The following is a 20,102-nucleotide window of genomic DNA, read 5'->3' on the forward strand; positions in this document are numbered from 1 at the left end:
TAAAAAGCACAGCAGCTGTTTAAGAATTAATTTCAACAGTTTGGTTAAATAATTTCTGCTAAGTTAACCCTGCAGCTATTCACCCTGAACTACATGGCATGTCTGCATACTTTAAAAATTACAGACAAGCTACAAAAATCAATTTCACTCAAGTCATACGTTGACATGCCCTCTCTAGCTTAACTACAAAGAAATTTAGAATCAATTTTGTGAAACATGAACACTTTAGTTGGACAGCTCAGATTCTTGTCAGACTTGCAATTGATTTCCAAATGGTTCCAAAGATGACAAAAATATCACTTCAGAAATTTAGACTACGGTAATGATTTACTTTTTTTTCCATTAGAAACAGGAGGGCTAGTTTGTGTATTTGATAGCATTATTTCAGCAACATAACCAACTGCTGAGCAGCAGCTTATCACAGTATCAATAGAAAAAGTAACAAAACAAGCCAGCCCCAATGTGAGGATCTCACATCTTTTGCAGTATTATGCATGTCTCTTTGGAAGTGAGAATTTCCTTAGTATTCATAAGCATCTTCCCACAAAGGGAGAAACATCCCTCAAATTCCTTACTGGACTACAGACAATATTATTAATTTACATCATTCACACATGACTTCTCAATATGGCTAGATGTTTGAAACATAGCTGTGAATACAGTGTTTCATTTTAAGCATTTCATCTGAATTCAAAAAGTTTTTAAGGCTCACTTTTCAAAAAACAGATTTTACAAAACATTTGTATTTCAAGAAACGTAACAAAAATACAATACAGGGCTAGAAACTGTATTTCAGATACTGATCACAGTTTTTTGTTTAGATAACAATACCCAACATTTTTACAGGCTAGTACCACAGGTCTGAACATCAATAAATAAATCCTGTGATTTACAAATAAACTGATGTTCAGAGTTACCTCCTATTTCGAGCCCTGCATAACAAATTATGATGACAGCATGGCTTTCATGTTGTGAATGTTAAGTATAAACAGGGGTAGAAATTAACCTGTTTTCTCCCTCTGTCATCTACTAGGATACTCAAGACAGTTTCTGGTTTTGGTTTATTTTTGGGTTGTTTTATTTACACACCAGACGTTAACTCTTCCTGTGAAACTGGCATTTTTCAGCTAAGAAAGGGTTCTGAAGTCTTCTATATTAAAGTATGAAGTATTAAACCAATGCATTTTCAAATTTACGTTTCTGAGTAACAGAAGTATAATCCATGCTCGAAGGAAGGGTTTTTAATTAATCCAACACGTGGTTGGAAGAAGTCATATCTAATCCAACTATTTATCAGGTAACTTGATAGACTGTCATTAATTTCAACCCCCGAGAACTGGTGAACAGGAAAGCAGTCAGGAGCAGCAAAGTAAAAGAGTAAGTAATTTTAGGAAAACATTGAAAGAGAGATAGAATTAAGGGTGTGAAAGATGTGAGATTTATGATTTTAAGGTGCAATGTTTTCCACTTACTCTTCACCCCCTTTTTCCCCTTGCGCTCCTTTTTGTATTGTTCCTTGAGTTTGGTTATTACTCCCTGGTCGACATTCCAAGCTTCAGGCATGAGACACTGGTCTTCCTTTTCTAAACAAAGTGAAACAAATGAAACATCCTTTTTCAATAATGTCACCAAGTGATCTCCACTGAAGGAGGTAACAGCTGCTGTCAATGGCATTTGTCTTATTTTAAACAGACAAAAATAGCACCAAGCTTGTGAAAGCTGTAAAACTGCTACTCACATTCCACTTCTGTTCGCTCAGAATTTAACAAAAAAATTAGGTGAAATTTCACATGCCTAATTTCTATAACCAAGCACACAGCTGTTCACAAATGTAAGCAATATTTACTTTATAAAAAGTCAGGATACGCTTTTCAGCTTTTTCTTTCCTCCAGGGAAAGAATTACTATATCTAGAAGCAGTAGCAGCTATGTTACTGGTCAACATAACTTCACAAATCAGATGTTGCACCATTTCAAAACCTCATTTTATTGTCTTTGTGCTATGTTGTCACTTAAAGTAGCAGCACATTTAAATAATTTTGGAACATAGTATACATGTCACCAAGGTTTTCTTGAATAAAACCTTAAAGCACTAAAGCCATGAAATTTCACAGAAAGGAAAAGGCCCGAGTTACTAGTCTTTGGAAAAAATATCAAAAAAAATTCAATGTGCCTAATGAAAAAAACAAATCCCCCTTTTTTATTTTTAAATCTCTCTCAAATTGCTTCCCCTGCGACAAGATACAGAGAAGTATTCTTCCAGTGTATGGTAGTTGGAGATTTTGAACACCTTACATGAGTTCACATACAAAAAAGCAATTTTTTCCATCTATGGAAAGACTGCATTGAGGCAGCTTAGAAAAAGTAATTTGTGAGAGAAGGGAGGTAATACAGCTTTTCCTCAAATATATTTATTTTCATGACCATTACAGCTGCAAAATTCTTTTAAATTCTTTGTTTTGCTTTCTTCATTAAAATCTCAACTTTATTATTTAAAAATTAATTCCTTTCAGACTAAGTTTGCTTTGTACATCAATAAACTATTCTAGACCTTTTAAAATATGAACAATAATAAACTTCTCCTCAGACTAACCTGCAGACACTAAATGCCTGTAGAGGAAGCACAACATTATCAATCACAACCTGAAGGAGCCACTATCATTGGACAGAAAATACACAGCTGGACATGTGTTATTATGGGGACTGATTTGTTAGAAATTAACGATGTTGAAAAGACCTAGGTGGTCCTTCTTCAACATCAAATTGAAGAGGAATCAGCAGCATTCTCTTGCAGCAAAGTCCACTGACCATATCCTGGGCTCTATTAACAAAAACGTAGCCAGTAGTGTGAGGGCATTTGTGAGAGCACACCTTTTATACTACAGTATAATATTTCTTACACTGAGAAGCCTTGAAAGTATAATGCTCAGTATCTAGTATTGACATAGCACAGAAAGTCTAGCGGAGCCACTAAGATGGTTAAGGCAACTGGAGCAGATGAGCTAAAAGGATGGGCTGAAACTACTGTGAGCGTTCAGCAATAGCAAAAGAGGTATCCTAGAGCTGCCTACAAATGCCCAATGGGCAGGTGCAGGGAAGACAGAGACAGACTCTGATCAGACTTGCATCACAGAAGGACAAAATACTTCTTAACACAGGGACAGTCAAGTACCAGAATACAGGAGACATTCAAGGCCAGGCTGGATGTGATTCTCAGCAGCCTGATGTAGTTGATGTTATCTCTGCTCACCGCAGGGGGTTTGGACTATGTAAGTTTCAAAGGTCCCTTCCAACCCAAACTATTCTGTGATTCTACTGCCCCGAAGAGTTTATGGGAACTCCCTTCTTGGAAGATACTCAAAACTTGACGAGAAGGCAGCCACAGTAACCTGCTGCAAATGAAAAGGAGCAGAAGGTTGGACTAGATGAACTCTCACTCCTCTGAATTCTTCAGTCACGATACTACATTCATGAGTGACAGATTAATTCAAGACCCAAAGTCTTGAGGCATTAGTCTTTTTGCAGCAGCTATGAAAAGACAGAGATATTAATAAGCTGAAGAGAGACTCTAAAAAAGATAGTCTGTGGGCTAAGTCATGTCTTCTTACTACATATGCCCAATTAAGTACTACTACTAATAAAAAAATTGCATGAAGAACATTAATGATCAAAACTTACATTAAGAAAAGGTATGAAACTATATGCTTGAGAGAAAACAAGTATGCATTCTTTCTGGGACCACATTGTAAGTTTTAATCATGCTTTTCCTCCCTGGCTAAACAAGATTTTTTGCTCTCCTTCAACAAAAAAAAAAAAAATTAATGGATTTATATTAGACTGTACTGTTGCCAGGAAAATACTTCATGCATTAATTTTCTACCGACTGTCCCAGGATGCTTCCTGCATCCTACAGGTTCTGTTCAACTTCACAAATGGATCCTGAACTAGTATTCAGCAAGTCCTTTATAGTTTAAAAATTACCTGAACACTTCTGAGGACCTTTTAAGCCAAATGGGTTCAACAGATTACTGTAACTGATGAGTAACACTTCAGATCCAAAAACAAAGCAAGGACTTCCTCTGTTTGCTTCTACCCTCTTTTTACAACATCACTGTTATATGCTACATTTAACAGTTTTGCTTAAATCAAATTAATGTAAGTGATTCATAATGGCAGTTCCTTGAAGAAGCTTACTCTCATATGCAATTACCATAAAAGACAGGTTGTGAAACAAGTAACTGAAAATCATGGACATCTATAACTCAAAAAAACCCTTAGTATTTCTAGAAATGAGACTACTACTTTCTGTGACAATTTATTTTTAATGTTAGACTTTTGCTTATTTGTACTCAGCTGTCATCAATGAAAGTAAAAATAAACCAGAAGTGTGAATTTGAGAACAAAAAAATTCCTGTTGGCATATTAATTTCAGTGACACAAAAACAGGTACACTTACCAAGTGTAGAGGTATAAAATTTTAATATTGAAGAAAATATTGAACAACCTAATAATTTTTTTTGTTGTAAAAGACAATAACTTTCCTAAATTTGTTTGGTGAACAGAATACTCACTGCTGTATGTAACTATAGTGAGACACATCCTCTTAAGCAGAGACTACACCACACTTAACATTAATCTGGAGTCCAACCAGGAGTTAAACATGGTTCAGTGAAATACAGTATCTCAGAGCTGTTAGCTCATGTGAGAGCACAGCTATGATGGCTTGTCTGTCAAAGTTGCAGTTCCATTATAAAGATAAATTATTTCCCATTCACCTTCCACAGCTCCCTCTGTGTCCACTTACTCTTAAAACCTTCCAGAGCAGCTTAGGGAGAAAATAACTCCCCATCATGATATTTAACCAGTTTGCTTCCTTCTTCCTTTCCCTATGCAGTATATTTATGCATAATAATGTCAAAGTAAAGCATGCTGGCATTCTGGGCTGCAGGATATGAACCTCAAAGGACAGAGAACAGTTTATGAAATCTCTCTCTCTGACTAGAGGGCTTAAAGATGTATTATTCTGGTAGATTGTGAAAGAAATTTTGAACAACTGAGTAGTACATATCACCCAAATTGCTAACACACAACGAAAGTACAAGAATTCGGTATTTATGACTCACATTACTCTCTGTATCAAAGTGGGAGAAAGCAAAGACAAACTAGCTTTCATGTCGTAATTGTAAAATACAGCTTTATCAGAGCCCTTCATTAGCATGGGTCACTGGAAAAACACATTAACTCCACTCATAAAATTCAAATTCTGTCTGCCTTATTATTAAAGAAAAGGAAGAAGACAATGAAAAGAAGCATAACCCCTGAAGAATCCTTATATTAAAGCAGTATACATAAAAAGGAGAACATTATGTCAAGAGGACTTCAGTCTGCCAATTATTTACTGTAGGAATACTCAAAAGAAGCTGCGATCGTGACAGAGACCTCAATCAAACCCAAGTATTCTTAGCACTTTTTTTTTAAATCCTTATACACCTCATACAATCCATTACATTTCCTTACCCCAGTCTGTTCCATCTCCTGAACTTCTCGATTCCCCATCACCTTCATCTGAGGTAACTAAAAAGTCAAACTCTTTCAAAGCTTCTTCTGTATCTCTGTCTTCACTGCTATCAGATAGCACTCTTTTCCTTACAATCTGAAAGGTCAGAATGGAGAACAAAAACAGTGAATTACATTACACACACCCACCTTTATACCGAGCAGTACTGTCTTGTCTTCTATGCAAAATCCTACGAAGTTGTTGAAGAAGCAGAAAAGTATGTATTAATAAGTAAATCTGGAATAAGTGTTCAGGCTTTGTTCAAACTTTTAAGTCAAAATGAAGTTTTTCTGTAGATCTTTCTTCTCGTGACAAAACAATTCCTAATGAATCTACACTGACCTACACCACTATTTTAATACCAGAAAAGTACAAACATTCTTAATACAGATGAAAAAAAACCAAAACAACAAAACCAACAAAAAACTCACAAAACCCACAAACCAACCCCCCAGAATGCTGTAGAAAGGACTGCAGCAAAGCCAAACTCACTCTGCTTCTCTGAAAATAGCCACCTTAACTCTCACCTCTGGAACCGCTCTAAATTTGGACCAAAAGACAAGTTTAGGAAAAAAAACAACAACAAAACCCAACAAACCACAACACAATTGACAAGACTTCATTCGCTCAGATCTGGCAAAATCAGTCCATCCTGGATACCTCCTTGGATATTACGGTTATTTGAACATGATACCTCCATGTTTAAACTGCAATTCCCTTTCAAATTCAAAAGTAAGCTAGCTTTTAAAAAATTTATCACATTTTGGTAAAAAACAAAATACATGTATTAATGAAGGACCTCACTGTATTCGTTCTGCAATAAATTTACTTTTCTCTCAATAACCAAAATGGACTAGATGCTTTACAGTTATGATACATGAAATCTGTATCATACATTTTACTTCTAGAGAAAAAAAAGAATTACCTTCATCACAATATTTTGACTTGGAACCTTGCTAAGGGTCAGTCTGTAAAGACTTCAATACATAGACAAACATCCCTAATCATGAAGATTAATGACTGTTTCCACTAAATACAATGAACCCATTTCAAACCTGAAGGAATTCTAAACTTCAAGCTTCATTCCTTCAGCAGACTTATTAAACACACTCTATTACAGATGATTTTACAGAAGAGTCTCAGACATTAGTTCACAGCCCATGGATGACAGGAACAAGTTTACAAAGATTCTCTTCAAAACCTCTTTAAAACTGATGAGTTTTTTTAAGTGTTCATTCTTAAAACTCATCATAGAAACAATCACATCCATCTTAACTCCAAATTTCAATTGATAAGAAACAGAACTCACTGAATAATGACCAAATCGTACAGCAAAGTACAGCTCAAGAGGGAGTTTCAGGTATTTGACTGAATAAACAAACAAAAAAGTTTATTAACCCCTTGGTAGAGTTTTTCCAGTTATACTTTTTCTTCGTTCCACAAACTATTAAAGAAAAATATTTCTTTATATTTTATTTCAGTGATATTTCAGTTCTGTAACCTACAAGGATAAATTTCTACAAGTAATTTTAGATGTCACTACATTTATACAAATATTCAAGAAACAATGCATTTTTGACATGCAACGTTACAAACACTACCTTCAAACTTAGCTGAAAATTGTAAAAAAGGACACCTGCTACCTTAAAAAATGTATTCAATATATATAAAACACATTAGGCAATATGGAATAGTAGGAAGAAAAATTTAAAAAAATTAATCTGTCACTGAAAACTTAAAGCAATAAAGATGGCAAAGCTTAAGTTGTATGCACAAACGCAGAAATGCATACATAATCCCTCTTATGCACACATGCTTGGACAGACCATCATAAAGATGCATTAATGATTTGCACGTGTACATACACAGTCAAATACTCTGCATACAGGCATCTCATTAATCTCACTTTTTCTGTTCTTCATAACTTTTCAATTATTTTTTCCACTCACTGTTGCAGTATCAATGATTGTTTTCTCTCTTCCTTCAATATCGTCTTCATCTTCTTCATCACTAAAGTCTGCAGCTGCATTTTCAAGAAACTTGAAGGTCTCTAGCAGAGAGGCAGAGTCAGTCAATTCAGGTTTCCTAAACAACAACAACAACAACCACCATAAGTCAAAAGAAATCGTAACAGTCACTTTTGTAATTAGCATTCCGTTCTGTATTATGATGTCTAACAACACATGACACTAAAATAAGCCTATAGCTAAAAATGTTTACGGATTAAAAAAATAAACAATTATTCTTCATCCAGCTGCAATTACCAAAACAGACACTCTGATTTTTTTTAATGTGAAAAGCATTTTAAAGCAAGATTCATCTGGTATGTGCCCCAAAAGCAACTTCAATACTGACATAACTTCCAATACTGAAAGCCTCAGCAACAAGGACATAAGCTACAGCTACTAAATTGGCCTCCCGTATGTACATCAGGGTACAGGAAAACTTTGCTGCTGCGATATCATGTTCCTCATGTGGCTGCGAAACATCATACTCTAGCTCTAACAATGCTTAACTTTTCAGACATGGTAAATCTGCCACTATAAAACAATATAATGGGAAAATATCACTGATGACTAACATTGACATAGATGTTAGGATTAAACAAATAAGGAAACAGATGAAGACTAGGTAAATTATGTCTGCACTGGCACAAATTCAGGCAGTGCCTCTGAACGGGAAGTGTAAGGATTGTTATACTAACAACTGAAAAGGAAGAATACAAGAAGCAAGACTTTAACCATTATTAAAACTCTGATGAAAGTGCAATTAAAGCAATCCTATAATGACCACCAGGTACCATGTTTTCGATGCAGAAGACACACTTCTCCATCAATCCCTCAAAGATGAAGTGGTGAACAAAATTATTCAGTTTGAATTATAATGATTAATTCCGGTAAAACCTTGTCCATTCTTTGTATGACTTTACAGCAGTAAAGACAAGCTTTATTGTTTTTCTTACCTTTGATCAGTTGTCTGTTTTTCATAGTTCATCACTAAATGCACGTCATCTTGATTTTCACAACCACTGAAACAATAGAAGTCTCTCTTTCTTTTCAGAGTTGTTGCTCTAAATTGTCATGTACAGTCACCCTTATGATCAGCAAGTGCGCTGCTAACGCTACATTTTGGTTTTGCTATGACACATTTCAAAAGGTTCAATTAACTAACAAGCCTGTACAGTATGGCCTTTTAAACTCCCTGCAGCGTAAACGTCTGATCATCCATCACCCGCTTATCCCAATGTTTCTTCGTAACACTTTTCAAAGGTTTATGGCAGAGAACATCTAAGGGCAAAAGCTCTGATGGGTAATAAGGCATGATAAGCAACACATTTTCTTCTTTACACAGTCTCTATTCAGGCACTTCTATGCTTACATGACAATTAGCAGGAGTGACTTCCTGATAGCCCCAGTATGTCTGCACCTCCTTAAGACAATTTGCTATTCTACCCTTTTCTCATTTAGTCATCCTCACTGCCAAAAAATACCAATAAAGATTTCACTTGCCATTAGAAATTCCACATACACAGCCCCATAATATACTGTGTTGTACGGTATGTTTTTATGGTCACTGGTTTTACTGAGAATATTCCTTCCACTTTTCCCTATCTTACCTTAAATAAGAACAACCTCAAACATGCTTCCTGCAGTATTCTGACCCTCTTGTTTCTATGGCGAATCTGAAAGCAGTCTGTAATATTTTAAGTTTTCCTTAAGTAATGACTACCTTGGGAGACCATAATACCTCACGAATCTGTAGCAATAATGTACATTTTCACAGAAATCGTATGGTACTCTTACTTTGCTGTTCCAACACAAAAATCTTGGCAAGACAAAATTTGTAATGTGCTTCACTTGACTAACTTCTTGATTTTCAGCAAATTTTGTGTTTCCTGGTCAATTTTTAGGTGACTAAAACATTGTTTTTTCCTCTATATTTTGCATGTAAAAATCTACCATGTAAAAACAATATGGCTGATAATCTACATTAGCAACTATCAGACATCCTACAGTAAACAGCAATGTATGAACTAGTAACAAACAGAATATAAAATGTTAATCAACAGAACTGGCTTTAAAGAGACAGATACCCTTCTACAGGTACGAAGATATGCAGTAATTCACACCTAGATTTGGTTCTGTACTCATCTGACCTTAAATCAGGCCCACTCACACTGAGGTACAAAGTGACTACCGATAGAGAATGTTAAAACTTTAAGTATCTGATCTGAATTCAACTGTCTCATTAATTATTGCATACTTGAGGGTAGGATATATACATAATTGTATATTTCCATTTACATGGGGGGTGGGGTAGAAGGCATCTCAGGCATTGGAAAACACAGCAGTTTATCATGTATTTCAAAACTCCTGCACAGTACAAAAATGTACAAAGTCAGCACACTACCACAAGAGACTATTTGTACTACAGCATAACTTCCAAGAAAGAATTCAAAAGAACCAAAAAAAGTAAACAGAAGTGCAGAATATTTAAAGTACTTAAAAGTTCTCCAGGGAAAAGAAAGCTTCAAGCTGACAGACAGGCTGACTTGCTATACTGTATCTCAATAAATTTTAGAAGTCAAATCAAAAATAACTCTGTATTTTAGCATCCTTTAGCAGCACATAAACATAATGCATTTAAATATTACTGAAAGCATAAACACTTAGGAATACTATAAAATTTATCCAAGAAAATGTCTGGCCTTAGCTAATTTATATAATGTACTTTGATGGCAATTTGAAGCTTGCCTGTTTCATTATTTTCCATCTGTTTAGTTTGCTTCTCTTTATGGGATCACCGACAAAGCAACATAAAGCAGAAGTGGCAAAAAAATACTCAGAGATACTGTAGATAAATTACTTTAAATTCCATTTTAGGAAAAGACACACAACTCAACATTTCCAGGGCTTCTGTATCCTAGAATACTTCTTAAAATACTATTGGGTGAAAACAACAGAACGGAGCTCCCAAGACAAGGACTAATACACAAGTTAGCATTAGATACACTAATACACTAATTAGTATTATAGACATGAGTTATGCAAGACAACGGCAAGGTTCAGGACCTGCTGCAAATAAAGGGAGACAAAAAAACCCCCACAAAGGTCTCAGAAAAAAAAGCCAAAACCACAAAGGTCTCAGAAAGGATGTTTCCTCTTTATTGGGTTCTTCTAGATCAAAATGTGTTAAGGGAGAACATAATTTTCAAAGTGCAAGAACTTAGGCGTTGCTTTTTCCCTCTTCCGCAGCCATACTGACTAAAGAAAAACTGCTAGGGAAGAACAAGCCAAAAAACCCAGACAGCAGGAGCAGCTACAGAAGCTGCCAAAGCAGAGTGCACACAGTAACCAGATTTTGGCAGGACTTTCTCAACCCTGTGCTCTTCAGCTGCATGTCCTGACTCTCCTTCCTGCTACTCCTTCCTCAGTCGTACCTCGTACCCTACAACCACAGCATCTTTGCATGTTTTTCTCCCCAGAACCTAACCTTGCTTTCTTTCCTTGAGGGTTCATCCCAGTTGACTTCCCAATTCCTAAGTGAACCTTAATAAGTAAGTTAGTAAATAAATAATTAGTTAATTTCACCAATATAACATCTTCTATCAGATACTGTTAACTCTACATTATATCCTCCTCTCCAGTAGTGTTATTCAATGAGACAGCAAAGGTTTTGGGGCAGAGAGACTCCCTGATACTTCTTGCTGCTTAAAATGGAAAATTCTTGTTACAAATGGGCTAGTAACTGAAGTACTTACCTCCCTTAAAGCAACATAAACCTGAAATTACAACACTGCTTTTCTCCTCAGGAGAAGTTGCCAGAACTTTTTGTCACTGAAAATCCCATCATCTCATCCCAACTTGTCTTTTACAAGCTGTTCAGTTCAGATTTGTTTTAAACCCTTGCCCCTCAAGACTAAACCCAATAATAGTATCTTCCTATGAAATTCCTAAGAAATACAATTTGTGGATATTCCACATGTACTATTTCTGCTCTACAGTGACACAGCTCAAGACAACTATTTCATGTAAAAATCTAGCCAGCCCTGACATCAAATTACTTGCAGTCTTGCAGAACGTATAGTATTCTATTTGCTCTTAACACTGAATATTAAGGATCTTAACACAAATCCTGTTTCTTACTGAGTGAAAGGTAGAAACCGTAACCTAAGGGAAAGGTGAAGCTGTTATGTGGAACTAAACCAGCATATTGATCATAACTTTCCTGCTCCCAGCACGAACCAGAATGTTTCATATTGCAAAGTCAAGTTTAACTTACACTAAAGCCACATTACAGACACATATTCTCTTTGAAATCAACACATTTAATATTTCTCTCATTATCTTCTTCTTGTGGGTCTGTGGTCATGGCCAGGGAGACACTCAGATTGTTCCCATGAACAGCCCAGCCACAAGGCCAAATTGCCTTGGTCCTACTCACTCCCCCAGATGAAAAAGTAGAGGAGTTTTTGGTTTGTTTGTTTTATCCAAGGCATACAAAAGTTATCTTACATAAAACCAGATTTTATTGATAAATTCAGAAGCAGGAAGAAATACCAGAGTAAATCTAGAAAAACACAAGTTCAGCTTAGGCTAAGAAATGTTTCTGGGGGCCTGTAACAGGCAAAAGCCTGTTATGACCCAGCATTCAAAGAGCTACTCTAGCAGTCTCTTTCTCGAGCCATTTTCTTTGGCTCAGCTCTTCCTACTGTCAAAATGCTTTACTGCAAGGTCGTAAGCTTTAATAATTCCCCATAGAATGTAGTTATTTCATGTTTTAACACAGTCTTTTCAATGTGGCTAGTTGAGCTATTTCGAAATGGATGAAATACATAAATACATGCAAATTCAAATGTATTTCTACCAGGGCTGTCTTTAAGAACAGTTTGTTAAATCTTCCATACCATGCAAAATCTTTCGTAACGCAGCACAGAAAATGTCAAACTGATAATTTATAAAACTATGGAACACTTAAAATCAGCAAAATTTACAAACAAGGAACATGGGACAGGCTAGACAGTCTGTCACAACCTTTGAAACCTGTTATGAATTCACAGCACACAATGCAAGAAACAGTGCAATACATACTACAACTGGTAGGCAACACTTACAAAATGGTTTGGATATAAATTGGAATCATGAAGGAATGCAATCTAAAAAGGAAAGGCCTTCTGCCAAATCTAGTGAGATAACTATATGTCAAATAAACAAGCTTTTTAAAGAATAAAAATTAAAAATAAATTGTGTCTGAAGAACTGAAGTAACCTCTCACAAGGTATTTCGCTATCCACAACCCCTCTCTTTGCTTCTCTCTCACCCACTGCAAACCTCCTCTGTCTCTTTCTCCCCATTCCTTCTGTACCATGACTCGTACGTGACATTTCCAAGAAGCATCCCTCCAGCCTTTAAAGTCATAGATCTGTGCCAATGAAATTGGCTGGTACTACTTTCTTCACATAAACCCCAAATTTATCTTCTTTTCCACCTCCCCCAAATTTAATGCATCTGTTTGAAGTATCCAGGTCTGGCCTAAATCACGTACCTTTGAAATGCCTATTAGGTCACTGCAAGGTGGAAGCAGGGACAAACAGGAAAAAAGTGTAAAAAAACAACCCCACCAGTAAAAGGAATATGGCAAACAGATTTTGGATATTTTTCTTCTTTTAATTCAGTATTATCTTCTCACATACTGTTTTGGAAATCTTTTTCATGGTAGATGTTACCTCGAGTTTTTAAATTCGGAGATATTTTACCAAATAAACCATTTTATAAGCTAGTCAACACACAACATTCATCAGCCAGTATGCAGCATTTTCATTACATGGGTCAGTGTTAATAAAATTTAGAGATGCAAAAAAGTTATTCAATGCCTTCTGGTACAGAAAGGCATTAACTTGCTGAAGTGCCAGTTGGAATGATTTGTTGCACATCATAGAGGTAAGGTTTTCAGAATGTTTAATCTTTGGAAAGGTCTCTGGATTTGCTGAAGTGGTGAGTTTTGATGCCTTTTTGCCCAAGTAAAGCATAGGCAGTGGAAGCCGTATGTGGTTCAATAGAATAAAAAAGGCATTACATCAGTTTCAGAGAGAGACTGATAAATCACTCAGGACTATTCTTCTTTAAAAAGTTCCTATTGGCAATTTAAACATAGTTCTAATGATCAAAGCCTTAGCAAGAACTCAGATAATGTACTTACAGTGTTTTATATATATACACACATCCATACATATGTGTGTACATACACACATATGCTTGGTATACCCTCATTCTTATCTAGTTCTATTCCTTTATTCTGTTTGCTTCCACTCATATCAAATGGTATCCAAATACACACATTCAAGAAAGTAAACTAATTTGACTGTTTACGTTTCAGTCAGTAAGATAAAGCCATTAAAAAATGAGGTAATAAGTGAACTGAAGATACTTAAATACTCTCATGTTTTCAAGGCTACAAGTGACATTTGCAGGCAGCTTTCATTTGTTTCAGTTTGCTGGGGGAAAACACCCATTCCCCTGCACGTAACACTGCAGGTGTTAAGAATTTCAACCACTATTATAAAGTTATTATTTTAGTATGTATTTTTGAGTCCAGTCATGCCAAGTGGTACTTATCTTTTGTAATGCAAGTGAGCTGATTGAAGAAACTGAAAACAGATTCCCTTTTAAAATCCATGAAATAACTGGGAACAGGACTATATCTATCTCAGGTTATCATAGCAACATTTCATGTATGGAATCAGAATCTTGCAGGGTGCATTCAAAATCCACAGGATGTCTTGAGTGCTAAAGTTTTCAAGAGGATCTGTACATTAGCAAATAAACAGGCAATGTAAGAATACAGGTTTGGCCACAGATGTAGCAGCTAGTTACACATAAAGACTAAGGCTACTTCACCTAATAGTAAGAAGAGAAACTGATTTAGCTTTAAAAAACTTTCAGACAACAGTGGTTTGTTCATCACTGTACCAAAAGAATGGGGTTAAAGAGGTTGGGGCAGTTCTGTGTTGTAACTGCAACTTTCTAAGACATACAAAAATTAAGCTAAGAGACATGAAGGATCGGATGTCAATTTTCTAAAATAACTGGAACCTATCAGAATTCAAGTCACAATTTTTGCTGCAAATAAATATTATTTTCTTGAGTGCGCTACAGTATCTACTGTACTGGTATAACAGGCAGGATGATATAACTGGTGCAACAGACAATTCATTAAAATTTGTAAAAGATACAGTCAGCTGAGCAGAAGAGGAATATCTTCCCTACCCACCACAAAGTACACACTTCACTCATCCCTGGTGTCAGAAAAAATGCCAGGGCTTACCCTTACAACAAAGTGTCTGCTGTTGTCAGAAGTGCAGTGAGAGGTAGGTCCGAGGTACTGCTGAAGAAGGCTGAGCAGCAGCACCAAGCACTATACACAGATTAATGGACTTACACAAAAAAACATGCTAAAATCAGAATGTTGTGAAGTACAACATTCAGGGGGAGTGTCACGAGGATGGAGCCAGGCTCTACTCAGTGGCAAAAAATGATAGGACAAGGGGTAATGGGTACAAACTGGAACACAAAAGGTTCCACTTAAACTTGAGAAGAAACTTCTTCTCAGTGAGGGTGACGGAACACTGGAACAGGCTGCCCAGGGAGGTTGTGGAGTCTCCTTCCCTGGAGACATTCAAAACCCGCCTGCACACATTCCTGTGTAACATTATCTAGGTGTTCCTGCTCCGGCAGGGGGATTGGACTAGATGATCTTTCGAGGTCCCTTCCAATCTCTAGCATACTGTGATACTGTGTGTGATACCCCAGCTTTTCTGTTCTTTACTGGAATTTCTCTTAGTACCAATTTGGTTTGTTCTACAGGACTTTCATTTCACTGAGAAAGTATTGGTTGATTACCAACAAACAACAGTCAAAACATACGGGAAGTTTTGTTTCCTGTTTCCATTACCTCCTCTCTCCTCCAAGAGAGGTAAACCATACAGCAGGATAAAAACAAAAATCTTTTTTTTTTACTTTCTTTGGGATTTATCACAAGTGTTCAGTTGTACAGAAGGCAGTTTAGCCAACCTGTTCTTTCTGCAATTTACGTTACTATATGGAAAAATCTTTAAGGAAATTTAAAGCTAGTGTGCCTTTCAGTTTCCTGTTCCTGAAACGCATCATTGTATCCATACTCCTCCTGGTTTTCACTGTGCCATTTTCTCCTCTATTGTACGTTATCTTCATCACATTCACCTGCATTCGTTACAAACTCTTACTGATTTGTCTTCATTGTTTCTCACCCATAAGGTTTCTCTTTATTCAATCGCCATACTCCAATCTGAGTCTCATCTGGGCCCACAACATTATGCAGTTCTGACATCAAACAACTGAAATGTTCCAAGAGCTGCATTTTCTCACTTTAACAGAGGTTTAGACTCAATCTGTTTCCACGCACTACATTTTCTCCAGCACTCTGCTCTTCAAATGTAACTAAAGCATCTTCAGGTTGACCACTAGCCTCAGATTTGCTAGCAGACATTTGGCATCTATGTTCATTAAATGTCTTGAATCACAGAATTTACCAAATTGCATTGGCTTGAGCAGTTAACAGGCTTCTGTGGTGACAGCAAAGCATTCTACAGAGTTTCACTGTACCCATACAGCTACATAGGGCCACAGAGCGTCTTCTATCTGCATTTTAATTTGCAACTCTCCCAATGTCTGGTGGTTCTGACAAACATACATGTCTTTAAATTTCCTGGGACTGCACTAAGGCTTTGGTTAGTTTCTTGCTCTTCCAATCTCTCACTGTAACTTTCCTCTTCTACCACTACCAAACTGCAGGCACTTGTTCATCGCACTCCTTCCAACTGTACAGGCTTGGGTTGGCCCCAATCCTCTTCTCACTTTACATTCACACTAGGAATAACAAGAGGTTGATAAAAGAACTGCCTCCCCATAAGCAGTCTAGCACTGGTAAGGTCGCTGCAAAGAGTGCCCCTACTTCAGCTGTGACCTAGAATTTAGCTGAGCCACTTACATTTTTCTCAGTTCTGCCAACCAGGTAGAAAAGCATCAAATTAAGTTTTCTAACACTCAGTAAGAATTCCAATTGGGATCAGGAGCTACATCCATGTGCCTTAAATTTCAGTCACACACACATTCAATGCTAAAACTCTTTAAAAAACCCTGTTCTACACGTTTAATGCTAACAACAGATGAGGCAAGTAACAGGTAAGTATGAGCTACGTAAGAACAACATCTCATTTCTGATTTTCCATCTGCCATAAAGCTGCACTTCAAAATCTGAAACAAGTGATGATGCAGTTGGGAGGAGGTGAACAGTGCCACATGGCACAGAAACGGTGAGGTGCAACATTTTACAGCACCTAGTAGCACAAGATAAAATAGTTGTTAAACAACAGGCAGTCTCTGCCAGGAAGAAAGCCACAGAATGCTTCCGGCATGGAAAACTGAAATAAGTGGTCTGAAAGTGTACTTGAAACAGCCAGAAGAATCACAGTATTGAAAGCTAGTACAGAGGTTGACCAAGGAATTTTAGTAAAATCCCAACTTCTTCCTCTCGGTGAGGGAGATCTCAGCAGACATCCACAAACTCAAAATCACCATAGTCACATCAATCTTCACAAGTGAATGAGATCCCTGGAAAATTATTCCACTGTAAAACCCTGGAGTCACTTTTCACACAACACGTATCAAAATGTTCCCCTAAGCTTTCTAACACTGTCTGTCATCTTATGCATCACAAGCGAGATGAAAGAGTTTCTCTAAGCATGCAGCCTGACCAACCTTGCAGCTGACAAGCTTGCAGAGCCACAATAGAAGGGAAGCAGTTTTTCTCCATCAGTGAATATCCTCAGCCATAGGGTAGACTAGAGTGTTAGATCTACCCAGAAAGCAAGTAGATAGGAAAGAAATGCAAATGCATCCAAAACCGCAGTCCAACCATTTCATCTATCAAATAACTACCTTATAAATATACTAATTTCAAAACTGAAGGCATTTAAATAAACTTTAAAGTGTAAAAGCTTTATTTACCCACTGTCCCCTGAGAAGAAGCGACCCCTTCACCAGAAATCAAACTAAAATCGTTCCTGTAATATATCAAACATTCCTTGCTCTTCAAAACTAAAGCTGCTGTACATAAATGACATGGCTTGTCAGCTACATAGGGGTACAATGTATTTTAGTAGCTTGCGGGTGTTCAAATTTTCCACCTCACAGCACTGAATTTAATTACATAACAATGAACCTCTGCCCTTACATAACTTGTTGGCCTGAAGTTGCTGCAGCTATCTGCTGGGTATTATGAAATTTTATAAATGGTTTCTAAAAGTCAGAATGTTCCATGTAACAGCATCAGACCTTAGAAAATAGAGGTCTTGAATTTTGCTATATCAGTATGGAAAAGGAAAAAAAGAGGGAAAAGAGGAAGAATCTTTCAGGAAATCTGTGCTTGCTGATGCAGCCCAAACTACTGGGAACAGCTACCTCATGTACTGTTGAGATAAACAATTCATTTTCATTATTTTTCATGTTTTGCAGTATCTGAAACAAGAACAGACTGTTTTCCTGAAGCCTGTACAGTTCAGTTTCAGATTTAACTTATTATTTTTTTTTAAATCCGCATGAAAATGAGAATAAAATGGAAAAAAGCTTCTTATGTTTTCAATATTACTTACAAGCAAAAGTATGCATAACAAGCCTTCACTCTCCTTGACTAACTTGTCATAATATTAGAAATACTGAAAGTCCAAAATGAGTACCTTACCTTTTGGTCATATTTACATGTGTATATGCATTATTGGAAAATCAAAAATACAGGAATCAGAATGTAACATGGGACTTTTTCAGACCCGCTCAGGAAAATCCTATAACTCATATAATTTATGATGTCACAGACCAGAAGAGCAAAGCCTGTAATTGATACATTAAAGTCTGCAGCAACAAAAATACATGATTAACCTGAAACAACACTGACATTTAAGCACTTAGCAATCATATCTCAAAAGAGGCTTGATTTGACTTTGTGGTGCCATCCAAGTGAAAAAAAAAAAAAAAGCCAAAACCAACTTACGGTGCTTTTAAGCTGTGAATCCAGAGTTATTTCCATGCTTATTGCTTAACGTAATAAAATTAGCTAGAATTGCTCTAATCTCCAGCTAAGGTAAAAATCCTGAAATCTTCTCAGGAAACAAAAATTTATTCTGCACCATTAAGTCATTTACTCAGAAAGATAACAATGTCATCTTGATGCTTACCCAATCATTGCGTTTTCCTTTATCTGGCCCTCTGTGCCATTTACCATTGGCTCTTGATTTCTGTTTTCCTTCTCTGAAGCATCACTTGAGAGTCCCAATAAAGCTCGTACTCGTTTTGACTTCACATCCAATATCGTGTCGGTGTAGCCCACTTCTTGTAGGTATCTGTAGGAACAGAACTCATGCTAATCTTCTATGCACACCTCTTATTCAAAACAGTAAATGAAAACTTCTCTCTAAACTCATCTTCAGCCCTTTTGCTAAGCAAAGTATGGTGCTGTGCTAATGAAACATGCTTATAAATCATCCTGTACCAGCTGCAGAGGGATCGCCTCTTGCAGTACCAGCCTCTACAGTCACTGAGAGAAAAAAAAACAAACACAAAAATAATCAAAGAGCCTAGCAGTCAGAGGTTATACAATACGTTATTCATTCATTTACTAAAATGGGTGGAAAGGCACTTTCTATTAAAATATTTACAATTGGCTTATAAAAATCATCACAGTTACATGTACAACATGACCATTTTATTCAATACACGAAGCCTGACAAGAAGTATCAGATACGTTCCTTATGTAAGCATTACTAAAAACCTAGAAAACAGAGGGAATCAACAAATGCTGTAGCTATAACTACTAGTAAGAGTTGTTATTTACACACATTTTGATAAAATCTTTGTCTTGCCTTTTCCATATTCTGCAATGGATCTGCAAAATACTGTTGTGCACATAAGGGCTGGAATCCTGGAAAAAGGTCTCTGTCCTTTCTCCTTTCCTCTAGAATACAGAGCTAATAGCACTGCCTTCTCAGGGGCACTGGATTGATTAAATGCTCGATACTCTAAAGGACTTGAAAGAGGGAAATGCTATTTTACAATAACAGCTGTTACAGATCAAGGACATGCACTTTTCCTGCAAGAACATTCTCCTCCAATTATTTAACAATATCCTCTACATAATTACATTAGGAGAGAAATACTGACTGTTGGCTATATAAAAATCAAGCAGGTCACCTAAGCAAAACAAAATCCGTCAGCAATATGCATGCTGTATTCATTACTGCATCATTTATTAATTGTGCTGAGAAGAAATGACTTGTCTTCAAAATAACTGATCCAAGTCAAGTTCACTATATTTAGATAATATTTTATATTAATAAAATATTTAAACAGTAATAGTTTTATTTATTTGCATTTCAACATACATGAAAAATTTGGGCTCTTGAAAAAGAAAAGCATGTACAAGCCATCCAGCAGACAAATTCAACTTCTGCATAATTC

The 20,102-nt window shown here is 36.5% G+C and overlaps 1 protein-coding gene across 5 annotated transcripts in view; it reads right to left on the reverse strand.

The window, feature by feature from the left end:
- The window catches only part of STRN (striatin), a 62,274-nt gene that overhangs the window by 17,444 nt on the left and 24,728 nt on the right, over positions 1–20,102 (reverse strand). For 4 of the 5 annotated variants that reach the window (XM_062629516.1, XM_062629515.1, XM_062629518.1 and 1 more), the window contains exons 5-8: positions 18,824–18,988; positions 7,506–7,641; positions 5,517–5,652; positions 1,473–1,583 (exon numbers count right to left, since the gene is read on the reverse strand). In XM_062629516.1, the coding sequence (XP_062485500.1) occupies positions 1,473–1,583; positions 5,517–5,652; positions 7,506–7,641; positions 18,824–18,988 (548 nt within the window). The remainder of the gene's footprint in view (positions 1–1,472; positions 1,584–5,516; positions 5,653–7,505; positions 7,642–18,823; positions 18,989–20,102) is intronic. The other variant, XM_062629519.1, reaches the window with a different exon arrangement.

This window comes from Pezoporus occidentalis, unplaced genomic scaffold, assembly GCF_034315485.1.
Source record: "Pezoporus occidentalis ecotype Australia unplaced genomic scaffold, CSIRO_AGI_Poc_V1 ctg34, whole genome shotgun sequence".
In the NCBI taxonomy this organism is placed as follows: Eukaryota; Metazoa; Chordata; class Aves; order Psittaciformes; family Psittacidae; genus Pezoporus; species Pezoporus occidentalis.